The 17,336-nt window shown below is 44.0% G+C and overlaps 1 protein-coding gene across 1 annotated transcript in view; it reads right to left on the reverse strand.

Annotated features, from left to right (window-relative positions):
• Positions 1-15,995, reverse strand: part of KCNK9 (potassium two pore domain channel subfamily K member 9) — a 158,663-nt gene extending 142,668 nt beyond the window's left edge. The window contains exon 1 of the mRNA XM_056522816.1: positions 14,357-15,995. Coding sequence (XP_056378791.1) covers positions 14,357-15,146 — 790 coding nt within the window. The 5' untranslated portion in view covers positions 15,147-15,995. The remainder of the gene's footprint in view (positions 1-14,356) is intronic.
• Between the last annotated feature and the right edge of the window lie 1,341 nt (positions 15,996-17,336).

Here is a 17,336-nt window from a genome sequence, read left to right on the forward strand (position 1 = left end):
ACACGTGTCTCAGGAACTGTCCAGAGTAGAAGCAAATCCCCATAGCAAACCTCTTCTACTCTATGCAGTTCCCGAGACAAGCAGAGGTGTCAGCAGAGAGCACTGTTGTCAGACCGAAAAGAACAACTCCACTTCAGCAGCTGATAATTATTGGAAGGATTGGTATTTTTTTTTTTTTAATAGAAGTAATTTACAAATCTGTTTAACTTTCTGGAGCCAGTTGATATAAAAAATAAAGTTTTTCCCTGGAATACCCCTTTAAGGTTTTCTCCTTCTACTGTTTGCATGCTGCTAAAGATCCGCAGAGATGGATAGTTTTGCCCACAAAGTGTCCATAAAATTCTCGAGTTAGGTACCTTCTGCAAACAAATATATCTGCTGCTCTAAAGAAAGAAAAACCAATTGAGATTCCAAATATCCGCCATACTGTATAGAAAGGAACCTCAGACAATCCTGATCAATACCTCGGATTTAAAGGGGTTATCCACCATAAGGGGATTTTAGTAGTACGTACCTGCAAGAACTGGGTATTTCCTGTTGACATTCGTTCACTAAACTACACATCCCATAGTTTCACGTTTGTAAGTAGGAGGTCCCTTTCCTCCCTCCCACACATCGGCCACCCCACCCGTTGAAACACACCTGCGATCCCTTCAATGCAATACACCAGTGTTTTCTAACCAGGGTGCCTACAGCTGTTGCAAAATAATCTCTCTCCCACCCAGTGGTCGCTGCACCCATTGAAGGCTCCCACTGATCACCTGACTAGTGATGTCAGGTCTCGACGCACTGCAACCTGGGAAATGACGAGACATGAGTAATTTTCTCTACTGAACAGAAGAATCGTGAGACCCCATCAAACACAGATACAGACACTATATTATGAACTACACTAACTTTACAGCCCCTGTAGCATAGTCACATAAAAGATATTCCTGGAATACCCCTTTAACTACTTGAGTGCTGGAAATAATAAGGTTCCGGACTGTAACAATCAGCGGTAGAGCAATGGTCAGCACTATCTGAAAAGGTGGTGGTGCACGAGGAAAAAGGTAATGCAATATAATGAAGGAGGTCCCAGCACTCACCGATGCAAGCAATTGATATTTTATTGTATATCCAAGTCACAGGACGCGTTTCGGCACACAACAGAGGAAGGCTAAGTGCCGAAACGCGCCCTGTAACTTGGATATACAATAAAATATCAATTGCTTGCATCGGTGAGTGCTGGGACCTCCTTCATTATGTAACAATCAGCCGCCCCCGAACAATAACAAGACCGCCATTCGGAACGAGCAACAAATACGCGCAAAACAGCTGAAGGAAAATGAAATGTACGATCGGAAGAATTAACTGTACTGGTAAATTGTAGCCTTCAGCATATTATGGCCGACCTGTGTGAGTGTGAGTGTGAGTGTGAGTGGCCCCCGATCAGTGTATTCACACTACAAATAGCGATTCTCTGGTCACAGTTATGGCAGCAGATGCCCCCCCCCCCCCCCCCACCCCCACCACCACCACCATCTGGATCCCCAATGACAATACAGAACAAGGCTACAATGATACGATACTACATGTAACAGTATATAACACTACATTGTTGGTTGAATAGACAGTCAGTCGTTTGGTTGGTTGGTTCGCTGTTTAATTGGCTGGTTAGTGTGTAGGATGGTGATTGGTTATTTGGTAAAAGTTGGTTGTTTATCTGTTTAATTGGCTGTTGGTGTGTTGGGTGGTAAGTTTGTTGATTGGTTAGCTATTTAATTGGCCAATCGGGGAGTTGAATGCATGGTTGGTTGGTTGGTTGGATGACTAGTTGGCTTTTTAATGGGCTTGTTGGTGTCTTTGATATTGATTTGTTAATTGGTAAATTGGTTAATTGTTTATCTATTTAATTGGCTAGTTGGTGTGATAAAAGCTGGATTGGTTAATTGGAAAGTTGGTTAGTTGTAAGCTCGGCTCCTTTGAAGGACCAAACCAAACATGGTCCTGTGGAAAGTTCTATGCACTTTCTGCATGTATATTAATCTTATAACCTATATATATATATATATATATATATATATATATATATATATATATATATACACACACACCATATACCCTATATATACCCCACATGTATCCCATATACCCTATGCATACCCCGTATATACCTCATATACCCTATGTATACCCCACATACCATATACATACCCATATACCCTATATACCATATACATACCCCATATATATATATATATACCCCATACATACCCCATATACCCTATACATACCCCATATACTATATATATATATATATATATATATATATATATCCCACATACCCTATATATACAGTAAATATACTCTATTTATACACCCTATATATGCCCCTCATACCCTATATACCTTATACATACCCCATTTACCCTATACATACCCCATATATATACCCCACATACACTAAATATACTCTATACATACCCTATATATACCCCATATACCCTAACTATCAAGGCATGAGGTATCCTTACATACACCGCCCATCTCCAAGGCTCCATGTTGACAGGTTGAGGATTCTATTTATAATCCATCTCTATAAGTGTTGCCTTTAGCGGAGCCCCCGACTGTACGGTATATCGCAGGTTCTCCTCGTTACTTCTGAAACAATCACATTTTGTTTTATTTTTGTCTAATTTTTCCTCTGATGCAAACATTTTATATTTCCAGCATTTTACTAGACTAGATGTTTGGGAAAATGATTTTGTGCATTTTGGGGAAGGAACCATTAACTTTACATTTCCGTCAGCAGAATTATGAAAATACGTCTTGTGTTCGCGGAGAAGGACGGAGGACGATTCATCACTGCGGGAGACAATCACCAAAGGTATAGGGAAAAGATGAGGACAGGAAAAACGGGAATTAATCGCCAGCGTTTTACGAAGTAAACACATTGTCCTGAACCTCAGAGGGGGATTGTGGGAAGTAGACGAATGTTTTTGGTTTTGCCCGGAATATTTGTAGCCCCCACTTCTGAAGCCGGATTCACCAACTTGGTTCTCCAGCTGTTGCAAACCTACAACTCCCATCAAGGTAAGAGAACACTGATCTAAAGCATAGCATGGGGGGAAAAAAAGGGGGTCCCCGAATCATGTGCCCTATGCAAAGTGCAAGCAGAAACATGTTAATTTCTTCCAAAAAAAACTGTGCCACGCTTGTCCTCAGGATGTTTGTGGTATTACAACTTGTCACATTGACTTTAATGGAATTAAGCTGCAATACCACACACACAACCTGAGGACAGGGGTGGTGCTATTTTTTGGAAGAAATCAGCATTTTTTTTTTTTCAATTTTTGATAACCCCTTTGACTCAGCCATTGTTGGATATGATGATAAAAAGCACATTAAAATATATTGTAAGTATCTAAACAGAAGTATCTAAATGTATACACAATCAAAGCAGAATTGAAAGGTGGTAGACAACTGACAAAATATTGGATACTATACTAGAATTAGCAGGAATGTGAGAAAATCCAAGTCTACACCACAGTCAGAATGTAAAGAGGTAAGAACGAGAAAGATACCAGTCCCAGACATACATTTCGCCCAAGCTTCATCAGGGGAGAAATGAGATGGTTATAGGAAATGTTGCAATGGTGTCATATATCAACTTTCAAAGGGTAAGCGCAGATGCTCTTATGTAATGTTGGCCCGTGCTGGTGGAAGATCTATATAATCTGGGGTATCTGATAGTTTAAACACCCCCTAGAGATAACACAATGTAATGTAAAGACAATCAAAGCAGAACTGGAAGCAGTAGACAAGCTACAAAATAATAGATACTATACCAGAATTCATAGGAATGTAAGCAATACCAAGGTTAAACCACAGAATGTAATGAGGTAAGAGCAAGGACGATAACAGTCCCTGACATGCGTTTCGCCCAAGCTTCATCGGGGGGAGGATGAGATGGTTAGAGGAATGTATTGGTTGCAAAGGTTACATATATCACAAAGGGTAATGTACAGATGCTTTTATGTAATGTTGGCCTGTACTGGTGGAAGATCTATGTCAGTGGTCTTCAAACTGTGGCCCTCCAGATGTTGCAAAACTACAATTCCCAGCATGCCCGGACAGCCGTTGGCTGTCCGGGCATGCTGGGAGTTGTAGTTTTGCAACAGCTGGAGGGCCACAGTTTGAAGACCGCTGATCTATGTCATCTGATGGTCATCTGGGGTATCTGATAGTTTAAACACCCCCTATAGATATCAAAATGTAATGTAAAGACAATCAAAGTAGAATTGGAAGCAGTAGACAAGCTACAAAATAATAGATACTATACCAGAATTTATAGGAATGTAAGCAATACCAAGGTTAAACCACAGAATGTAATGAGGTAAGAGCAAGGACGATAACAGTCCCTGACATGCGTTTCGCCCAAGCTTCATCAGGGGGGGATGAGATGGTTAGAGGAATGTATTGGTTGCAATGGTTACATTTATCACAAAGGGTAATGTACAGATGCTTTTATGTAATGTTGGCCTGTACTGGTGGAAGATCTATGTCAGTGTTCTTCAAACTGTGGCCCTCAAGATGTTGCAAAACTACAATTCCCAGCATGCCCGGACAGCGCATGCTGGGAGTTGTAGTTTTGCAACAGCTGGAGGGCCACAGTTTGAAGACCGCTGATCTATGTCATCTGACGGTCATCTGGGGAATCTGATAGTTTAAACATCCCCTATAGATAGCACAGTAAGTAATTATGAAAAATACATTTTAATCAATTTTATTCGATACAATGATAAAATGCACAGCTAAAACAACAGAGAAACGAAAACCACAATAAAATGTATCATAAGTATCTCAAATGTTGCAATGTACACACAATCAAAGCAGAATTGTAAGGCGGTGAACAAGTTACAAAATATTGGATACTATACATCCCTGATGTAAGTTTCGCTTAAGCTTCATCAGAAGAGGATGAGATAGTAAAAGGAATGTATTGGTTGCATTGCAGGGGGCCAGTCCTGGAAAAAAAAGCAAGGGAACTCATCCAAGATTTCCACTCAACTGCTGGTCGTGCTGGACTCCTGCTAATGGGAACAGTGTTCCTGCTGCGAAAAAAGTGCAGAAACTCGGTTCCCATGCGTTCCTAGAGGATTTGAGCCCTGTTGCATTGGTTCCCTACATCAACTTTCAAAGGCTAATGTGCAGTTCCTGTATGTGATATTGGCCTATCCTGGTGGAATATGTCATCTGGAGTAGAGTTCTGTTCAATGACTGCTTTTACAGTAAAGAACCCATCCCATTCTGTTAAAGGGGTTGTCCGCTGCCCTGCCTTTCGGAGCTCCGCTTGCAGCTGTCACGCCCCCTTCCCATAGACTTTCATTGAGAGGGTGGGCGTGACGTCATGAGGGGGCGGGCGGGACGTCACGAGGGGGCGGCCGCGAACACGGAAGCCCGCACACAGCATTTGGAGTAATGAACTTCCGGACGCTGCAAGCGGAGCTCCGAAAGGCAGGGCAGCGGACAACCCCTTTAAGAAACCCTCAAAGCCGAATTGGAAGGCGGTAGAGAAGTTATAAAATAATGGATACTATACCAGAATTAGTAGAAATATAAGCAAAACCAAGTGTACACCACAGTCAGAATGTAAAGAGGTAAGAGCGAGGATGATACCAGTCTTTGACGTGCGTTTTGTCCAGCTTCATCAGGGGGGGGGAATGAGATGGTAATAGGAATGTATTGGTTGCATTAATTCCATATATCAACTTTGAAATGCTATTATACAGATCCTCTTATGTAATGTTGAAAATTACAATAAAATTGTATGGTAAGTATCTGAACGAAGTATCCAAACAGAAAGCAGACATGAGTTTTGCCCAATCAAGGGGTGATGGTTAGAGGAATGAAATGGTTAGAGGAATGTATTGGTTGCAATGTTTTCATACATAAACTTTCAAATGGTAATGTACAGATTCTCTTATGTGATGTTGACCTATGGTAGTGGAATATGTCATCTGGGGTATTAGTTCTGTACAGGAACTGCCCCAAGCCAGGAGCATATGATTAAAGAAGCCCCCTCTATGGCCCCTGTCACCGTATTCATTTTAATGGATGGTCAGAGCCCCTAAATAGAGATGAGAACAACACAATAGCTCAATTACAGCAAATAAGAAAGCATAGAACACACACCACAATCATGACTGTAGTATGGGGGAACTGGGAGATACTGTCATTGGGGGTTAGGAGCGGAACATTACTTTTTGCCATGGTGACACTTCTCTTCTATGTAACATTATTCCACTAAGCCAGTGGTGTCCAAACTGTGGCCCTCCAGACATCACCATACACTGCACAAGAGGGAATCCTGTTTTTCTAGATCTCTATAGCACACCCGCAAAAGCAGCAGCAGCATGGAGGACAATATAAAGCAGTACTAAGCAGTATAAATCCAGCACTGGGTGATAAATAACACTTAATAGAGCAGCAGTCTCAAACTGTGGCCCTCCAGATGTCTCCATACACTGCACAAACACACAAGAGGGAATCCTGTTTTCCTAGATCTCTGTAGCACACCCTCAAAAGCAGCAGCGGCATGGAGGACAATATAAAGCAGTACTAAGCACTGTAAATCCAGCACTGGGTGATAGATAACACTTAAAAGAGCAGCAATCTCAAACTGTGGCCCTCCAGATGTCTCCATACACTGCACAAACACACAAGAGGGAATCCTGTTTTCCTAGATCTCTGTAGCACACCCTCAAAAGCAGCAGCGGCATGGAGGACAATATAAAGCAGTACTAAGCACTGTAAATCCAGCACTGGGTGATAGATAACACTTAAAAGAGCAGCAATCTCAAACTGTGGCCCTCCAGATGTCTCCATACACTGCACAAACACACAAGAGGGAATCCTGTTTTTCTATATCTCTATAGCACACCCTCAAAAGCAGCAGCGGCATGGAGGACAATATAAAGCAGTACTAATCAGTGTAAATCCAACATTGGGTGATAGATAACACTTAAAAGAGCAGCAATCTCAAACTGTGGCCCTCCAGATGTCTCCATACACTGCACAAACACACAAGAGGGAATCCTGTTTTTCTAGATCTCTATAGCACACCCTCAAAAGCAGCAGCGGCATGGAGGACAATATAAAGCAGTACTAAGCACTGTAAATCCAGCACTGGGTGATAGATAACACTTAAAAGAGCAGCAATCTCAAACTGTGGCCCTCCAGATGTCTCCATACACTGCACAAACACACAAGAGGGAATCCTGTTTTTCTATATCTCTATAGCACACCCTCAAAAGCAGCAGCGGCATGGAGGACAATATAAAGCAGTACTAATCAGTGTAAATCCAACATTGGGTGATAGATAACACTTAAAAGAGCAGCAATCTCAAACTGTGGCCCTCCAGATGTCTCCATACACTGCACAAACACACAAGAGGGAATCCTGTTTTTCTAGATCTCTATAGCACACCCTCAAAAGCAGCAGCGGCATGGAGGACAATATAAAGCAGTACTAAGCAGTGTAAATCCAGCACTGGGTGATAGATAACACTTACGAGAGCAGCAGTTTCAAATTGTGGCCCTCCAGATGTTGCAAAAAAAACTACAACTCCCAGCATGCCCGGACAGCCGTTGGCTGTCCGGGCATGCTGGGAGTTGTAGTTTTTTTGCAACATCTGGAGGGCCACAATTTGAACACTAAGCATAATGCAGACTGGTTTTATGGCTGGCGATGACACATTTTCCTATCTCCAGTAACCGCTGTGTATTTCTACGAAGTGATCGCACATTAGCAGAATCATAAAACGCAGATGACATTAGGTCAGTGACCACCGCTGCTCTTCTGTGGCTCTTTCCTCCCACTGCGCCCGGCCCTCGGCATTTATTACCAGGCTGCGCTGGGGGGGGGGGCAGGGATACACTATACAGGTAGAAGGCTCCCTTATATAGGGACATGACCCATAGAAGGCAGCACAGTAGGATACATATAACCGGGAGCTGTCCCTTCAGCACCTCACTGCAACACTGGTGCGAGCAAAGCAGCTGTAATAAAGAAAGTATCATTGTATTATTTATAGTAAGATTATATTGTTATTAGTTTTATTAGTTATTAGTATTACAACGGCCTCAGGTCACAATATTTTCTGGTCTTTTCTGGACCATTGTAACTTGGAACCAGACTCACCATACACCAGATCTGTGAAACGTGTCAATGGCTGGAAGAACCGACCCAATCAGAAATGGGCATTCACTGGTAAAAACCTCTGTATTACTGAAGTGTATGCACTGACTGGTGTCTGGTAGCACCCCCCTATATACTGGGAGCTGTACTATACTGGGAGCTGTACTATACTGGGGGCTGTGCTATACTGGGAGCTGTGCTATACTGGGAGCTGTGCTATACTGGGGAGCTGTGCTATACTGGGAGCTGTGCTATACTGGGAGATGTACTATACTGGGAGCTGTATTATACTGGGAGCTGTACAATACTGGGGAGCTGTACTATACTGGAGAGCTGTACTATACTGGGAGCGGTGCTATACTGGGAGCTGTGCTATACTGGGAGCTGTACTATACTGGGAGCTGTATTATACTGGGAGCTGTATTATACTGGGAGCTGTATTATACTGGGAGCTGTGCTATACTGGGAGATGTACTATACTGGGAGCTGTATTATACTGGGAGCTGTATTATACTGGGAGCTGTACTATACTGGGAGCTGTACTATACTAGGAGCTGTACTATACTGGGAGCTGTACTATACTGGGAGCTGTACTATACTGGGAGCTGTACTATACTGGGGGCTGTGCTATACTGGGAGATGTACTATACTGGGAGCTGTATTATACTGGGAGCTGTACTATACTGGGAGCTGTACTATACTAGGAGCTTTACTATACTGGGAGCGGTGCTATACTGGGAGCGGTGCTATACTGGGAGCTGTACTATACTGGGAGCTGTATTATACTGGGAGCTGTATTATACTGGGAGCTGTACTATACTGGGAGCTGTACTATACTGGGAGCTGTACTATACTGGGAGCTGTACCATACTGGGAGCTGTACTATACTGGGAGCTGTGCTATACTGGGAGCTGTGCTATACTGGGAGCTGTACTATACTGGGAGCTGTACTATACTGGGAGCTGTGATATACTGGGAGCTGTGATATACTGGGAGCTGTGCTATACTGGGAGCTGTACTATACTGGGAGCTGTACTATACTGGGGGCTGTACTATACTGGGAGCTGTGATATACTGGGAGCTGTGATATACTGGGAGCTGTACTATACTGGGGGCTGTATTATACTGGGAGCTGTACTATACTGGGAGCTGTACTATACTGGGAGCTGTATTATACTGGGAGCTGTATTATACTGGGAGATGTATTATACTGGGAGCTGTACTCTACTGGAAGCTGTGCTATACTGGGAGCTGTACTATACTGGGAGCTGTGCTATTCTGGGAGCTGTGCTATACTGGTAACTGTGCTATACTGGGGGCTGTACTATACTGGGAGCTGTATTATACTGGGAGCTGTGCTATTCTGGGAGCTGTGCTATACTGGGAGCTGTGCTATACTGGGAGCTGTACTATACTGGGAGCTGTGCTATACTGGGAGCTGTGTTATACTGGGAGCTGTACTATACTGGGAGCTGTGCTATACTGGGAGCTGTCCTATACTGGGAGCTGTACTATACTGGGAGCTGTACTATACTGGGAGCTGTACTATACTGGGAGCTGTACTATACTGGGAGCTGTGCTATACTGGGCGCTGTACTATACTGGGAGCTGTGCTATACTGGGAGCTGTATTATACTGGGAGCTGTACTATACTGGGAGCTGTACTATACTGGGAGCTGTACCATACTGGGAGCTGTACTATACTGGGAGCTGTACTATACTGGGAGCTGTATTATACTGGGAGCTGTACTATACTGGGAGCTGTACTATACTGGGAGCTGTACTATACTGGGAGCTGTATTATACTGGGAGCTGTACTATACTGGGCGCTGTGCTATACTGGGAGCTGTGCTATACTGGGCGCTGTACTATACTGGGAGCTGTACTATACTGGGAGCTGTACTATACTGGGAGCTGTACCATACTGGGAGCTGTACTATACTGGGAGCTGTACTATACTGGGAGCTGTATTATACTGGGAGCTGTACTATACTGGGCGCTGTACTATACTGGGAGCTGTACTATACTGGGAGCTGTGCTATACTGGGAGCTGTATTATACTGGGAGCTGTACTATACTGGGAGCTGTATTATACTGGGAGCTGTACTATACTGGGCGCTGTCCCTTCAGCACCACGATGCAGGCAATTATCAATGTAAGGTAAAATATATACTGTATATATATATATATATATATATATATATATATATATATATTCCATTATAGGGTGAAGTGACATATTCCTCCTAGTCTTCCTCCGGTGATCGTCACACGTCAGCTCACAGATCTGAGGGAGTAGTCCGCACAGATGTAGCAGAGCTGGATGTCTTTATTTAACTCTTTTAGGGACATAATCCAGTGTGTTTATCTGTAGTCCTATGTAAAAACCACATCATGGTATAGTGTGACCAAACAACACAGCTCTGCTACATATGAGAGAAGGAAGTGATGGGAGAGGTGGTGCACCAGGTAGAAGACTGTATATACAGTGTATACAGGACCTTACTGTATTGTCATCATATATAGCGAAGAAAGAATACAGAGCATCAGAAGTTATGATAGGATTGTACATCTATTGTGTATACTGCAGAGATAGATAGATAGATAGATAGATAGATAGATAGATAGATATGAGATAGATAGATAGATAGATAGATAGATAGATAGATAGATAGATAGATAGATATGAGAGATAGATATGAGAGATAGATATGAGATAGATAGATATGAGATAGATAGATAGATAGATAGATAGATAGATATGAGATAGATAGATAGATATGAGATAGATAGATATGAGATAGATAGATATGAGATAGATAGATATGAGATAGATAGATATGAGATAGATAGATAGATATGAGATAGATAGATAGATATGAGATAGATAGATAGATATGAGATAGATAGATAGATATGAGATAGATAGATAGATATGAGATAGATAGATAGATATGAGATAGATAGATATGAGATAGATAGATAGATAGATAGATATGAGAGATAGATAGATAGATAGATAGATATGATATAGATAGATAGATATGAGATAAATATGAGATAGATATGAGATAAATAGATAGATATGAGATAGATAGATAGATAGATAGATAGATAGATAGAGAGATAGATAGATATGAGATAGATATGAAATAGATAGATATGAGATAGATATGAGATAGATAGATATGAGATAGATAGATAGATAGATATGAGATAGATAGACAGATATGAGATAGATATGAGATAGATAGATAGATATGAGATAGATAGATGTGAGATAGATAGATGTGAGATAGATAGATAGATAGATAGATAGATAGATAGATAGATAGATAGATAGATAGATAGATAGATATGAGATAGATAGATATGACATGGATAGATAGATAGATAGCAGACAGATATGAAATAGATAGATAAATAGATAAAATAAATTGAAGAGAGATGAAACATTACACTTTGTGTCACTTTGACAAAGCACATTTGCTATTGCTGAAATCCCTTATAATACTAAAAAGCAGATTAAATCCCACCCTGGTATCCAGTACCTCACTATAGGAGACTAACTATATTATACACTATATACCACTATACTACACAATATATACCACTATACTATACACAATATAATATTATACTATAAACCATATATCACTATACTGTACACCACATAATGAAATACCTTACACTATATACTTGTGAACACATTGTGTGATGTATCCAGTGCACACAGTCAGAGTTCTGCTCCCCAGCCCCTACAGTATATTACATAAACCACAACACGCTGCATATTAACACTTGCACTGCCACAGAGAAAGGCCTAGGATTTGGGAACATTCGTAGCATAAGTCATTAGGATGGATGTTTTTTTTTTTTTTTTTTTTTTTTTTTACCAAATTACAATTGCATAATAATATTTATAATAAGAATAATAATAAGAAGAAGAAAATAATAATAACTGTAATAAGCGATAACAGCAGCAGATGATTGGAATGGACCCTTCTGGCCTCCATCCATGGACCACCTCTCACCCCCCCCCCATTATATGCTGAGATCATATGCAGCTCCCATCACCCATACAATCACCCATACATCTCCCTGAAGGGAAATCAATGCCAGTTCAGAAAATGACAGAAATGCTGCTTAATGATTCGTGTAAAAGATCGACTGCGACAAATCTGCTCCTCTCAATGGACCTATGGGCAGAGATCCATCTCCATAGGTCACAGGCAGGGGAGACAATGTCCTACGAAGACCCCCAGAGACTTAACTGGGGCAAAAACTGAACAAAGAAGAACAAATACACATGTAATATCCCAAACCTCCATCTAGCACCATGAAGCAACTTCTAAAAAAAAAACTTTTAGGAGCCCAGGGAGGTCTGATCCTTGTCCTCCTTATAGTGCACTTGGGGTATTAGCTGTGCAGGAGGCTGGAGCACAATAACAATGACAGATCTGCTTGTCCAGCATTTTCACATCACTATAGCAAACAGGACTCCAGGCACTTCCTATACCTTACAGTGTTTCCCAACCAGGGTGCTTCCAGCTGTTGCAAAACTACAACTTCCAGCATGCCCGGACAGCCTTTGGCTGTCCGGGCATGCTGGAAGTTGTAGTTTTGCAACAGCTGGAGGCACCCTGGTTGGGAAACGCAGCCTTACAAACTGCACAGATTACAAGCAATAACCTGTGGCCCTCCAGCTGTTCCGAACCCACTTTTTTTCTATGAGAACAGTATAAATCTGTATGCAGTGAGCTTCCTCTACTGGTGGCCTCAGGCAGATAGAATGTATTCTGCAACACTGTGACAGTGCCCCCCAACCTGGGGCTCACCAGCTGTTGCAAGACTACAACTCTCAGCATGCCCTGACACTCTTAAGCACAAAGGTCATGCTGGACATTGTAGTTTTGCAATGGGACCTGTCTCAACAAGTATGCAGTAAGCTTCCCCTCCTGGTGGCCTCAGGCAGACAGAATGTATTCTGCAACACTATTGTACTGTCCCCCCACCTGGGGCTCACCAGCTGTTGCAAGACTACAACTATCAGCATGTCCTGCCAGCCTTAAACTCTCAGGGCATGCTGGGCATTGTAGTTTTGCAATGGGATCTGTCTCAATAAGTATGCAGTAAGCTTCCCCGACTAGTGGCCTCAGGCAGACAGAATGAATTCTGCAACACTATTGTACTGTCCCCCCACCTGGGGCTCACCAGCTGTTGCAAGACTACAACTATCAACATGTCCTGCCAGCCTTAAACTCTCAGGGCATGCTGGGCATTGTGGTTTTGCAATGGGATCTGTCTCAATAAGTATGCAGTAAGCTTCCCCGACTAGTGGCCTCAGGCAGACAGAATGTACTCTGCAACACTATTGTAATGTCCCCCCATCTGGGGCTCACCAGCTGTTGCAAGACTACAACTCTCAGCATGCCATAACAGCCCAGAGCTCTAAGGGCATGCTGGGCGTTGTAGTTTTCCAATGAGACCTGTCTCTATAAGTATGCAGTAAGCTTCCCCTACTGGTGGCCTCAGGCAGACAGAATGTATTATGCAACTCCACAGTAGTGTTGTACCCCCAACCTGTGACTCTCCAGCTGCTTCACAACTACAACTCCCATCATGACCTGAGACATGTAGTTTTGGAACAGCTGGAGAGACACAAATTTGGTATCATAGATGACCAACAGTCCAGGCTGGCACAAGTTACACATCACATCACAAGGATCATTTACTACATGTCACAAGAGAATCTACAGCAGTGTTTCCCAACCATGGTGCCTCCAGCTGTTGCAAAACTACAACTCCCAGCATGCCCGGACAGCCAACGGCTGTCCGGGCATGCTGGGAGTTGTAGTTTTGCAACAGCTGGAGGCACCCTGGTTGGGAAACAGTGATCTCCATACAATGCCAAGGAGCATAGACCACCAAAGTAGAACATAGTGGAACCTTATCACCAACAAATGTTGAAGCCTTCACCATCAGTCCTTGTGCATGCCATCCTGCAGCCTAAGGAGATCCACAAGTTGCTGCCATCCAAGTCCTTCTTACTAGTACAGAAGCATGGGGGGGAAAAAACGAGCATTGACCAGACAAGCATCTCAGATGGTCACCTAACATCTCACTTCAGGCAACAGCCGACCCGACCCGACCCCAGAGGCACCATGCACTTACCAATAGTTGTGATGACTGTGATGGCAAAGTAGAAAGAACCGGCAAATTTCCACTGGACCCCTGCCCGGTGGGGCTCGGACTGCATGATGACCAGCTCCAGCTGCCGGTAGTCCTCGTTGGAGATATTATACTTCCCTTTAAGGCGGATCTCCTCGGCTTTAAGCTTCTCTTCCTCTCGCATCTCGTAGTCTGACTCCAGTGCATCAAAGACAGCGGCCCCGACCAGCAGATAAGTGAACGTGCAGATGATGAGGGACAAAGTCCGCACGTTCTGCCGCTTCATGGCCACCAGCAACCGGCTTGTGAGGGGAACATGTCCCCCCGTCCTGTCTGAGAGGGCGCAGCAGCCGCTGGGAAGTTGCAGACAGCAATGGCTGGGCTGGGCACCTGGAGAGTGGGAGTGGAGGGGGTGGCTGTGTTGCTGGTGATGGTGCTCCTGGTGGTGGGGCTCCTGTTGCTGGTGATGGTGCTCCCGGTGGTGGTGGTGATCCTGGTGGTGATGCTCCTTGTGGTGGTGGTGGTGGTGCTCCGGGTGATGGTGGTGCTCCGGGTGGTGGTGGTGCTCCGGGTGGTGGTGGTGCTCCTGATGAAAGTGCTCCGGGTGGTGGTGCTCCTGGTGATGGTGTTGGTGGTGGATGCAGGGTTGGTCTCCTCTCCCTACTCCATGCTCGTGTTCCTGGGAAGAGGACAGACACAGGAGGCTACTGGATCTCCTAGACCAGGTACCTTGCAACCTGGAGGCTCGGCGCAGGACTTGCCCAAACCAAGCCGTCCCAGTACGCAGTGCCATCAACAAGACCACCCTCCGGCTGCTGCTTCTCCTTCCTTCTCCAGCAAGACCACCCTCTGGGCTTCTATGCTTCCTTCTGGTTCCTAGTCTTCCTTTCCCCAGCACCCTTTAACTACTATCTCTTGACACACAAGCAGCACCCTTGATCTCCTGGTTGGGTGCACAGGTGACTTCTCTCTAGTCTTCACTTTTGCACACATGCATTGACTATTCGCGAACCCCACAAAGGATTTCTGCTCCCTGAACCATATGATGGAGACGATATTACCTTATGGACAGATGACCAGGAGATGCTTCTTAAATAAATGATCATTTGGGATGGCTTCCAAGAAAGAATGGGGTATCCAGAGCTGAGCAGACAGAGGAGCCACATACACTGTAATGGACAGAAAACTTGCAAGGTGAGTCTGCTGTAGGTTCTGTGGTCAATGCTGGAATCGATGGTAGAACATTACAGGCCCCCCTGAGACCCCATCTTACTCCTTAGAAGCTTCATCTTCCAAGAAATGAAAAAATAAAATTGCTGTCACCAAGACTTTCAACACATTCCACCAAAAGTTGGCCAAAGTCAACTTACATTCTGTCAATTCGGCTGAAGCGGTGAGACATAAGAGGTTAATAACCATAGATGATATCCTTATGTAAGTAATGTATCCCAGGTGAGGGGTGGGAGCTCAGTGGACCCCCTTCAGTAGGTGACTGCTGTTCTGCAGCATCATAGGTGGCAGCCAGTCCTGGGCAGGGAACAGTGGGGCCACCAAGATGAAGTTGTTGAGTTTTGCAGAAAGTGCAATGTAGTCAGGGTGGCATCTGATGACCAAGTCGCCTCTTTGATTTAGGTTATATTGGGAAATAACCAGAATCCAGTCCTTGCCCTTTTGCATACATCAAACACAGGGATGCAGCTTCCTTGGACTAGGTGCATGAAGAAGACCAGTCAAGGCTGAGGAGGCTAGAGAGCAGCCAAGGCAGGGTGGTGTCCAGACGGTCAGGGCATCTGCAGCATCAGGTGAGGATCACAAAGGCCAGAAGAGCCCCATCATCCCAGATGTGCCTGGCAGAGCAGCAGGTAAGTGCCTTAGTGCAAAGCTTCATGTTGCCTCCTGCAGCTGCTCATCTCCTAGTATGGCTGGAGTGAATTACATGCAGCACATTGTGTCTGGAAGCTGAGAGACACCATAGATGGCTTCACATTATTCATATCCCCTGCTCCCTGCGATCATCCCTCCAGAAACTCTACACAACCTTCTGTTTCATTCTCTCCCTGTTTCTCCAACTCTCCTCCCCTCAATGTTATCATGTGAACACTCCCCTAGAATAAATTAATTCTTCAGGGAATCACTGGGAGCCAACACCACGTGGTTCAGTGTTTGAAGCTGGAAGGGGGGGGGGGGGGGCAGGATTTGGGGTGGCATGTGTATGGGGGGGGGTGACATGGTTTGCATTAATGATGATGAAGCATAGGGAAAGGGAAAAAAGAGGAGGCAATGTCAAACTGAGCATCACTGCAAGGGCTGGAGGAAAGAAGAAGAAAAAAAGAGACAGAAGAGAAGATGCAATTCAAAGTAGGACAGAGGAGGTTGTGACTTTGCAATCTGTGGGAGATTATCTGCATCTGTTGCCTGGAATTGAAGCATGCATCTGTTGCTGGGGAGGACAGCAGGGTCTGGTGTGTGATGAGGATGATGAGGATGATGCTGGGATATGGTCCTGCACAGTGCTGCACCACACACAATGGAGCTCAGCACAGCACTGCAAGGGTTACACTCAGCACCAGGGAGGGGTGAGTGGAGCTGACCTGGGGGTGCACACAGGGTTAACTCCCATGCATGCAATACCTCATTGTCAGAGAACATGGAAACTGATGCTCATTGTGAGGTCTGAATAGTTGTGGGGGCTCAGGCTGCAGGAGGAGAGGGGACACATGTAATGCCCGGGAGGAATCTGATCTTCTCCGCAGGTTTTAGCTGATAGAACCAGGATTAGATGTTCTGGAAGGAGAAATGAATTCTGTAGCCAGGGATAATACTAAGTATGGGGGGGGGGGGGGGGGGGGGTGCTGTCAGATGTATTAAGAATCCTATAAAGATTAAACATTGTTACTCTAATGTGTCTTCTTTATATTGTTACTCTTATGTCTTTTTTTTTATAAATATTGTTGCTTTTATGGATGTCTTCTTTATAATTATT

This window comes from Hyla sarda, chromosome 5 (assembly GCF_029499605.1).
Source record: "Hyla sarda isolate aHylSar1 chromosome 5, aHylSar1.hap1, whole genome shotgun sequence".
Classification (NCBI taxonomy): Eukaryota; Metazoa; Chordata; class Amphibia; order Anura; family Hylidae; genus Hyla; species Hyla sarda.